Consider the following 11,281-nt stretch of genomic DNA (forward strand, 5'->3'; position numbering starts at 1 on the left):
GAAAGAGAATGACATCAAAATGAAACCTTTGATTTAACCTTTATAAAATAACAAGAAATTTTCAAAACAATTCAGAAATAATTCACAAGACTTTATTTTAAGATATTATTAATAGAAAAGTATAGGTCAATGTGCAAAATTTTGAATTAGAGCTGAAAAAAAATCAAAATTCCATGAAAAACTACGGGAAATTTAAATTTAGACATTTTTCATAACATATATGTCAATTTATCAAATACTGTTATCTTTTTTAACCAAAAAATTTGTTTTAAATCTAGATCACTGTATACTAGGTACAACAAAGACCTTTTTCATTAAAAATATATAACTAAGGACTGAAAAACATTCAAAACAACATCAAAAAGTTCATGAAAATGACATTATTCTTTCAAAAAATCTGAAACCTGTCTTATGATCTTTTCTGATTTTGTAACACGTACACCTGAACCACTCTTTTCTGTGAAAAGATCTTTTATACCTTTACAACCATTCCTAGAAAAGGCCAACTTCAAGTGCTCTAAGCACAGTCCACTACTGGCAATAATACGTGCCATTCCTAATGAAAGTATCTTACGATCAATCAACAGCTTCAAAGAAGGCAAATTTTTATGCAATTCTTTCATAGAATTGAATTTGTCTGATATGACACATTCTGGTATATATACTTTTTCAAAATGAACATTTAATTCAATTTTCTTATTGACAAGTGTGCATAGTGCATCAACATCTTCATCAGCCCTGTGGGCTTCATATGATTTGCTCATAAATGTTTCAAACAAATTTGTCTGTGAATAAGAATTCAGACCTGGATGAGAAAGTTTAAATAATGGCAATGTGTCAATAAAGCCTATCACAGTTGACTTGAATTTATCAAGCAAATTACATTTTTGTAGTGAAGTGTACAATAACACACAGTCATATGTTTGAACATTATGGCCAATTAAAACATTGTTCTTAGTTTTTTCAAGAAAAGAAATAAAGTCATTGAGGCACTTTTTGATATGGACAGCAGGCAACACATTTCCATTTGATAATAACTGCCCATTCTCAAATGTCAATCCAGTAATCTCTGCCGCCTTTGGTGTTATTTGGTGCTGGGGTAGGACAAATCTGGAAAAAGATTCTGCTGCACTCTTTGCTGCTAATTGTGTGATATGGGATGATCTACCTAAAAAGCAATATAAATACAACTTATTCCAGTTCCTAGATGTTCACATAAGAATTACATGTATCAGTGGTTGTAAAGGTTCTGTATTAAAATAAGTTTACCAATTTCTCCACAAAATGTATAGCAATGAGTAGTGATAACATTTAGTTCATATAATGTACAAGGTTTTACACAAGAAATCCACATATTTCTTTTATTTCAAGGTACATGGCAGACTTTGTATTCATATATAGTGTAGATCTTGAAAGCTAAAAAAATTCAAGTTCCATAACTCTCTGAAGAGTTGGATTTAAAAAGTGTTAGTATAGTGTAGAATTGTCAAAAACATCAGCCTCTAATATCTCCAATAAGTTGTGTTAAATTATTATTATAAATGGCATTTGTAAAAAGATCGAGTACATATGGTGACTAACAGCTTTGCAAGATTTGAATGACCTAATAAAGTAACTGACTGACCGACAGACAGACAAGGAGCATCACTTTAAAGGTCTCTCCATCACGTTGTGGCGTGGACAATAAATGTATTGAAAAAAAATGTTTTTTTATTATAACATACTTAGTCCTGTAGCTTCTATGTCAAAGAAAATTTCTGTAACAGAATCATGCTTTGGTGAGGCTTCTATTCTTGAAGTTCTAGGAGGGGGTATTTCTGTTATGTTTTCAGGATCCAATCTAGATTCTTCCATATCTATGCCTGACTGGTAACTGATTCCTTCCCTCACTTCACAGCTTGATATATCTTGATTACTGAAAAAAACATTTTCAACAATGAATATGAAACTCTTCATGTTTCTCAATTATACATTGATCTTAAAGAATGCCAGGTTGTTTGGAAGTTTGATTTATTGCAATAAAATTTGAGGATTTAATAAATAGGTAGTATAGAATGTGAGAAAATTTTCAGTCAGACTTAATTTAGATAGTCAACTTTAAATTTGTTTACTATTTTTTTCAAATTAACTTGGATTTTCATAAAATTATACTGCTATTTCAGTTATATATGGATCTTACTGAATCCTAGCTAGTTATGAAGTTAAGGGGGCTCCTGGGTATAAATGAATTTTTTTTTCTAATATAGGATTTCGCTATATTTTTTCATAAATGAACTTTATCATATACTTTAAAGAAAAATGAAATAAAAAAATGGGGTCACCGTTCATTAAAGCTAAAATCTGCCTCTGGAAGAAGCATACATTTTTGTTAATGTTCTTTTTTTCTGTTGAACTAATAGGAGAAAAAGTAGAAATATCGAAAGTAAAAAATAACCTAATATAAGAAATCGCTTAAATTTTACAATTATTTAGTTTATGTACAGCTTATTTGAAAACATTAATAAAAAATATAGGTCACCCATGAGTTTAAAACGATATTTCAAATTTAAGGCCAAAAAATGTCATTTTTGCACCAAAGGGAGATAATTTGGAGCTTTTTCAATTTTTAAAGTCATCTGGGGCCAAACCAAATAATTTTTTTGGGTTGTTTTTTGTACCATATCATAAAGTAACAACTAATAGTGTAATAAATAAAATTTGTAATGAAAAAATAAAGGTTTAATTTTTTGCTAAAATTTTTGTACCCACGAGCCACCTTAAGACTATTGGCTGAGTATTGCTGTGAAGTTTAAGGATTTAATTAATCTATTATAGGTAAAAATAAAATAGAATGTGCAGTTCCCACAAAAGTCTTTAAAAAAATCATAACTATTTCAAAGCAACTAGGATTTTCATCAAATTTACAGATATCTTCATTATATATTTATCTTACAAAATACCCTTCTTGGGGGTAATTTGGTTTATTAAAGTTATCTATCTGATGGCTGATTTGCACTCCTTTTGTTTTTGGGATTTAGGTCTCATAAACATCTATATCAATATCTTTTTAAAAAGAAACATTGAACAGGCTCTTTATATTTTAATCTATTATGTAAATGCATCTTTCAAATTACCGTTCTGTCTTCAACTCTAATCTTCTCAGTTTAGCCTTCTTTGTAATCGCTATTGCCTTTCTCTTTTTGTACTGGAGATCTCTCAGCGCGCTAACTTTGGATGTGTGAACACCAGGTGAAAGACCAGCTGTTCTATTTGCCTGTAATGTATTTATATATATAAATAAATATTTGTTCATTCATTAGTATGAGTAAGTAAATTCCTTCCAACTTTATATGAAAGGTGAAATATTTATATTTTTTGCTGAATTTAATATACTAAGTTAACCTGGCATGAAAAGAGTTATCACCCATTGATTTGTGAACTGAAAAACTATTTTATTCTAGTGTGACAATATTGTTATCCATTACAAAGCAATATATATATACTGATTTTAATGACATTACAATTATTTTAATAAAAATATATGTTTTTCTGTTACGTGTTATGTAATTTATTCTCCATTGCCATTGGCCTGATATGAGTAATTTGAACTTATAGTAATGTAATATCATAAGAAATAACAAGAACAAAAGTATGAATATATAATCAAAAATGCAATGTGGCAATCAATATATAAATTGTCAATTTGTTTTATTTTGTCAAAGGAAAGGAATAAAAATTGGAGCAAAATGTAATTCCTTTTATCATGTTTATTTAGTTGGTAAACATTCTATCAAACTTTTAAATAAGTTATATAGTGTTCAAGACAATGTGCCAGCATTCATCAAATTCTTTAGAAAAACTAAAAGTAGAAAAAATATTGCTATCCTATTTCTCTCTAACTTTCCTTTGACAGGTGAACAATTAATAAAAAAAAAACAACATTACATAATGATAAAATGTCATAATCATAATAAACAGATTGGCCAGAAGTAAATATGGTACCCCATTATCCATGAAATGATTTATTTTTGTGGTTTTATAGGAGAAATTTTAGTTTCAGTTAGTATTAATTCTCATACTAGTTCCAAAACAATTCTGCAATTCAAACTGAGTTTACAAAGACAGACAGAAATGTATACCATAGTATGTCCTGTCAAAAGTTAGGAAAATAAAGAGTCTCCCAAACAAACATGAATTGTGATGATTTTGTTTTCTATGTCAAACTTGAAGTAGCAGACCCATCTAAGAATCATGCAATTTGGAAAATAAGTTGTTTTATATACCCATTTATTCATACAGTATATAGATATGTTTTAGCTCTATATATAGAGATAAACTAATACATTTAAATGTATTCTAAAGTGGCAGTTTTACTTGATTACAGGACATATATGACCTTTAAATCTGAACTATAAATATTCTGTTTGTACATTATTACAAATTTGAGAGTTATCTCCCTTTGTCCAAGTTAATTGAAATTTTATGTAGGCTATAAATCAATGTATCTCCTATTGCACAATTCTAAGCTGGAGAGATACTTAATTTTGTGTTCAATATTTAGACAAATTACTTTTCAAATATGAAAACTATTATTACTAAATAGTTTGCTACAGCTGGTTTATGTATAAATCTAGTTTCAGTGGATCCAAATGGCTACAATGTACATGTATTCATATGATTTTAGAAGAAACATATGAAATTCAGTGTTCAAGCTTGTTTAGGAGACTAACAATAATTCAAATATGCTTTCAATTTTGTGCTTACATCTACGAGGTACTTGTGACCTTTATTTTTTTGAACGACACTTGCAGCAACCCTATAGCCAAGACTTCCAGAACTACCATAATGTCTGTTTTTTGGTGCTTTTGAAGCCACTGTATTATTAAAGCTTTCATTGCCTTGTGTACTCTCAAGTTTAGCTAGCTTTTCAGACTGTGTTATGTAATTACTGAATAATGTGCTCAATGAGGCCTGCAGTTGCTTGTCTTTTAGAGGTTTACCATATGGTAAAGAGCGAAATTTCATACTAGAGTCTTCAAAAGACTGGCACCAACTGGGATCGCAACTGGTGTGGTCACCAAAGGGGTGTTTAGATAGTGCAGGTAAATTCTTTGATATTTCTTCTGGTCTTCCTCTAGCTTGTGCAACCAAGAAATTAAAACATTTCATAAAATAGTAAATGATCTTTGTAGTAAGGCGAGAATGTTTATTTCTCAGAGCAAAAAGACTCTTTCCTAGGGTTTTCTTGACATGATTACTATCCGAAAGCTTTATTATTGACTTGTCTACTTTATTTCTCAGTCTGGCTATGGTTGTAGCATCCTCATCTCCAACTATCGTCATAATGTTCGTACCTTTTATTCTTGCATCAGCTACCATTTGTACCACCATGTCAGCTTCCATTGCTTTGGAACTCCCACTATAATTCTTTCTGCAAGTATGTACTTTAGGTATCTTTTTCATCCTTCTAGCTGTCACACATACTCTGCATGTTCTTGATCTTAAACTATAATCTAATATCATGCCTGTTCTTGTTCCAATCATTGAGCAATGACCTGTACAATAATTCATACAATAAATCAATTCATTCAAATTGGAGAATACATTTACATTTTATAAAAATAAAAGAAGACTGTATCAAGGACATAAAGGCTCCTGTTTAAAAACCCTACAGGGAATCAGACTGAAAATCAAACTTAAAGTGTATGTTTTATAATCATAATAATTGTTTTCAAATTTGAAAACATTTGATTTATATAAAAAAAGAAGATGTGGTATGATTGCCAATTACACAACTATCCACAAAAGACCAAAATGACAGAGACATTAACAACTATAGGTCACTGTACGGCCTTCAACAATGGGCAAAGCCCATACCGCATAGTCAGCTATAAAAGGCCCTGATAAGACAATATAAAACGAATAAGTAAATATAAATAGACTGACAATGTAACAGACAGACTGATGTCTACAGTACAGCCGACTCTTACCAAAGGACAAGGATATACATGTATAACACTAAATACCCCCTAAGCTGTCAGACACCGGACATAATTATTTGTATGAAAATTTTCATGTGGAGTAGTATTAAGAAAAAATTCCCCGGTGTATGTTTAATTGGTTATATGTGTATCGCTTAAAAATCTATGTCTATATAAAAAGGAAGATGTGGTATGATTGCCAATGAGACAACTATCCACAAAAGACCAAAATGACATAAACATTAACAACTATAGGTCTAGTTTTCTTTTTATAAAGTTTTGTCGTTCAAAGTAATAAAACACATAAAAATTTCTTTAACTTACCTGTGAGACTATCATACGATCTGCCACTACCTCTTTTTGCCACCCTGCATCAACTGCTACGGTTATGTCGTCGTTTCCACTACATCTTTAAGTAAAAAAAATGGAAATTAGTAACACATGGATACCTGTATATCATTTTATAGCAGCTGGTATAAACTATAAATAATACTTTTTAATAATTTCTAAACATTATGTTATTTTATTTGTACACCATTTTTAAAGTAATGTTAAAAAATGCCTTTTTATCAAATTCTAAATTGACTATAAAAATTGATTTATACCTGAAATTTGGATGTATTGTAATTTGTATAACTTGCTCTTGTCCTGATTAAGCATGCAGGAAACAATTAAAATTGAGAATGGAAATGGGGAATGTGTCAAAGCGACATCAACCCTACTATAGAGCACACAACAGCCGAATTAAGGCCACCAATGGGTCTTCAATGAAGCGTGAAACCTGCATGAACGACAAGATATTAAGAACCACTAATCAATATGAATTTCAATCAATATTTATAAGAAGACTAAATAATTTCTTTCATTAAAATTGAAGTACTATAGCTATACTGCTATTTCTGAAATTATTGCATTGTTTTTATTATTGCGAAAAAATTGCGACAGGTTTAGTAATACATGTATATGGCAATAATTCAAACTCACATTTTGAAATTTATTATAATTTATTTCTATGTAAAAAGGATTTTTATCAACATTGCAAAAATTTAAATCATATTTTAGTTTAAAATAATGAAATCGCAATAATAGATAAATGCGCTCAATAATTTCTAAATTTACTATTCCTCAAACTCCAAAATCATTTCTATTAACTTACTCTTTCGTCATACTCTTTTCTTTCTCTGTCCATTCCTTCATCGATTTCTCTGCAATTTCTTCAAGAATTGTTCCAATTTCATTTTGTCGTTGGTCAAACATTCTGTGGCTAACTGGAGGTATATTTAATGTGGATAGAAAACCATTTACTTGCCTTTCACCAAGACCAGTATGAATTGATGCTAAAATAATAGAAAACAAAATTTATTAAATCTGGAGGTTGATTTTTGTTATAAATCTAGCCCCCTAAGGGATGACTAACCGCCTACCCTGAAGTTGGGCCTTAGTTTTACCCTATATAATCTTTTCACTTTTTCATACATTTTGTATCTAACATGTCTAACCGCACCACATATTTTGTATGTAATAGTACATTTTTTACATGTATGTGCCTGTCCCAAGTAATTAGGAGCCTGTTATTCAGTGGTTGTTGTTTGTTGATATGTGCTTCATCATAAATTTGTTTTCCGTTCATTTTTTTCTGCATGAATTCGGACATTAGTTTCTCTTTGTAATTTCAGGGTCTGTTATAGTTTATTATTTAGAGGTACCGGCTTTGCTTATTGTTGAAGGACGTACAGTGACCTGAAGTTGTTAATTTCTTTGTCATTTTGTCTCTTGTGGAGAGTTGTCCCATTTGCAATCATACCACTCATTACCCAATTTTTTTTTATATAAAAGGGGAAGGTTTAAATCTAACAGTTAAAACTCTGACCGCAATAATTTGTGTGTGTGACCTCAGTCAGAAGTGGTGTGGTTATAAGTGTCTTTGTATTATTAAACCTTTTAGATTTAAAATTAGATGTTTGTGGAAGGATGAAAATATCTGGAATTCCCAACAATGGTCCATGTAGTTACTTTTGCAATTAAAATTATGATTCATATACATGTGCATGGACATTTATATAGAACTTATAAAGAGTTAGACAGACCCAATAGCAAATGTGAAGCTTTCATAAATGGTTAACTTGCCTTCTTTTTACATCATATCTACATTTTGTACATGTAAATGATTGTCTGACTAAACCCCCAAGGTTGGTCAACCGTTGTACTACATGTGGTAAGTCTGCTTGCTTGATACTTATCAAGTAAATTTTAATTAAAATTTCAGCTAAATGTAGCAAAATTATAATCTGTTCTCTCAGAGACTGAAGGCCAATATTTATGTATGTACAAGTACATGTATAGATCTGAAGTCATTTTATTGTGTGAAATGTACTTATCATTTAGACTAAAGTTTTAAATAATTTAAACTACTGTAAATTCAGAAATTACTTTGAAGTTTGAACATTCATTATTGCAATTTTGTTATTTTAGATTTTCAGTATTTAAATTTTCATGATTTTGAGAAAAATTCATGTAAAATATTTCAAAATTCAAGTTTAAATTATTTACAACTCAGTCACATTTTTTCACAATAATTTCTGAATTTACAGTATAAAGTTTTCTAGGGAAGAAACCAATTTAATTCACTTTAAAGGGGGTTACATGGTTATGGCTGTTTGTTCTAGTCAGATTTTTTTTCCACACAATGTGTAAACATAATTTTTTATTTGTAAGTTTTCCATCAAATTATTTTTATCAAAGTTTAACACTTCACACTCACAGGCTCGGATCCAGGGGGGTTCTGGGGTTGGAACCCCCCTTTTTTTGGACGATCAATGCATTGGAATGGGGACATGTACATGGAACACACCCCCCTTTTTTCTCTTGGGTTAGGAACACCTCCTGTTTAAAATGGTTGGATTCGCCCCTGCTATATGTTACCTGTATAAGGTTTTAATTTAGGGGAAAGCAAGATTCTGAATATTTTTTTTGTCATCTTCTTGACCACAATATTTTTTTTGTCAAATATGGCATGACTTTATGGGATCAAAATATTTTTTTAAGGAAAAAAAAAACATGATTGAGAAAATTAGGATGAGATATCAGATATGAAGTTTAACAGCCACTACATGCTTAGTGTAAAATATCCATAATATATTATATGTTTAATACACATATTTGAGAGATAAAAAATAGAGGATTGCACATGCATGTACATTATTGCTACAGGTGAACAAGAAACGCACATATTTTTTCTTTCAGCCTTATTATCAATTTATAGACTTGTTTGTTATTTAACTTATAAAGAATTTATAAAGTAAGACATCTTTGAATGGATGCAGAGGCGGCTTTAGGGAAAAAATTTGGTTGCTTATATAGGGAAATACTGAAGCATGACTGGAGTGGGCCCCCTCTTATGTCAGTCAGTGGGCCCCCATCTATGAAAAATTCTGGATCCGCCACTGGGATGCGATGATTACATTTACCTGTTGCTAACTTTGTATTTACATCCCATATTCTGTTGTGCTGTTTTCCTGTTGGTATGGCATTGATGTTTTTACAACTTTGGTTGACACATAAAACTTTCAAGACAGCAGCCAGGCCACATGTTGTTATGTTTAAACAGTTTTGTAAAGAGAGTGGAAGACCACATTGTTTGCACGCAGCGAGATGATCTGCCAATACCCCAAGTTCTACGACCCTTCTTCCATTTCTCCAGCTGTCGTCTGATGTTATGTTAACATTGTTTTCATCTACGACTTCCTCATTTATAAAATTTGACAGGTCTGGTTGTTTATATGAAGACGATGGATATGAAGTTGTATATGCATGATCTAGTAATACTGTTCGAGCCGTTTGTCTGATGTTCTGACCCTTCCTAATTGACGCAATTTTCTGTTTTTGTTTACAAGACAAAAATCCGTGTCTAAACCTCCCCATTGAATAATGATCTTATAAAAATAGCATCGATGTATATTAAAAGTAAATAAGATATAAAAGTTTGATGTAAAATGGTTAAAAAATGTTCAAATATACTGGTAAACGATCTGTTGACGGGTCTTCTGATGTCGTCTGATGTCAATGTAAACAATGCCGGAAATAGGCGAAATACCGCGTAAATATTATTGTCGTATATTCTGGATTAATTTGACATTTAAAATTGATTTAAAATCAAAATTTCACTAAAAATAAGGTAAGATATAATATCTGATAACTTTGAGTCAAATACATTGTTTTAAATTTATAAAAAATAAAAAATATATTACGGCATTCGTTCTCAACTACGGTGCGCAAACGGTGTCAAAATAATGAGTAGCGAACATCCTTAAGTGCTAATATAACTTGGTATTAATAAAATTCGATAAGAAAGGAAATATCTTTTAAATATTACAGGAAACATGGATGTATGGGGCCCATTAAATAATATTATACATGTTATTTAGTACTTTAAATATATGTAACATTTATGTAAATGTTAAAAGGATTAAACATTTTTTGTGAGTTCTTGTTTTTCTTTGTCACAATATGTACGATTTGTGTATTTCAGAGAATGTCTTAGGTAAGTATCACTTTCAGGATAATACAATAGAGATTATATCATTATGATGTTTACCATTTTGATACAGTTAATTTTTTTTAAATTGAACACGCGGTTCGTGTTGAGCGTTTTGGGTTTGTAAATTCGAGGTCAAAGCTTGCCTGTAATAAGTTTATGTTGTAATCAGGAAGCAATATACAAATAGTCAAACATATATTTCTATCACATGTAACAGAGTGTGTTCTTTTTGTTTACTTTTAGAATTAACCTTTTATGTAAATGTTTAATAGATTACAAAAATGTTCGTGCCCTTGTTTTTTCTTTTATATTTCACGACATGTATGATTTGTGTCTTTCCAGAGAACTCCCTGGGTAAGCATAACTCTAATTATAAGATACTATAGACTCTATTATTGTATCTGTTGTGATATATATCTTTTTGGTAAATTTACATTTTCATAATTAAAATGCGATTCTTTATGATTGTTTTTCGTTTGTAAATTCAAGGCCAAGACTTGGCCGTTATAAATTACTATAATGATCATGAAGCAATATACAAGTAGTCAAACATATCTTTCTATTGATATCACATGTAAGGAGTATGCTCTTTTTCTCTGAATTTTTATATATACCTTTTATGTAAATGATTATAAGAATACAAAATTGATTATTGTCCATGTAATGTATGGTTGGTGTATTTTCAGAGCATACCCTCCGTAAGTATCACTCTCTAGATAATATAAGATAGATTATACCATTGTATTCAATGCGATATTTTTCTTTTTGATACAGTTAAATGTTC

General features: G+C 30.4%; 1 protein-coding gene across 1 annotated transcript; it reads right to left on the reverse strand.

Annotated features, from left to right (window-relative positions):
• Nucleotides 1-331: 331 nt before the first annotated feature.
• LOC143043792 (uncharacterized) lies at nucleotides 332-10,266 on the reverse strand. The gene is made up of 7 exons (XM_076215972.1): nucleotides 9,428-10,266; nucleotides 7,117-7,297; nucleotides 6,302-6,369; nucleotides 4,744-5,534; nucleotides 3,114-3,253; nucleotides 1,725-1,915; nucleotides 332-1,168 (listed from the first exon to the last, which is right to left on the reverse strand). The coding sequence occupies exons 1-7, from the start codon at nucleotides 9,879-9,881 to the stop codon at nucleotides 381-383; spliced, it is 2,613 nt and encodes an 870-aa protein (XP_076072087.1). The 5' UTR covers nucleotides 9,882-10,266; the 3' UTR covers nucleotides 332-380.
• Between the last annotated feature and the right edge of the window lie 1,015 nt (nucleotides 10,267-11,281).

Source organism: Mytilus galloprovincialis, chromosome 8 (genome assembly GCF_965363235.1).
Source record: "Mytilus galloprovincialis chromosome 8, xbMytGall1.hap1.1, whole genome shotgun sequence".
NCBI classification, from domain to species: Eukaryota; Metazoa; Mollusca; class Bivalvia; order Mytilida; family Mytilidae; genus Mytilus; species Mytilus galloprovincialis.

Excerpts from the sequence above, each read along its gene's own strand:
- LOC143043792 (XM_076215972.1), bottom strand. The coding sequence starts at position 9,881 with ATGGGGAGGTTTAGACACGGATTTTTGTCTTGTAAACAAAAACAGAAA. Across the intron at positions 5,535-6,301 it reads AAAAGAGGTAGTGGCAGATC|GTCATTGCTCAATGATTGGA; the intron begins GTATGATAGTCT and ends ATTATTGTACAG. Across the intron at positions 1,916-3,113 it reads TTAGAGTTGAAGACAGAACG|TAATCAAGATATATCAAGCT; the intron begins GTAATTTGAAAG and ends TGTTTTTTTCAG.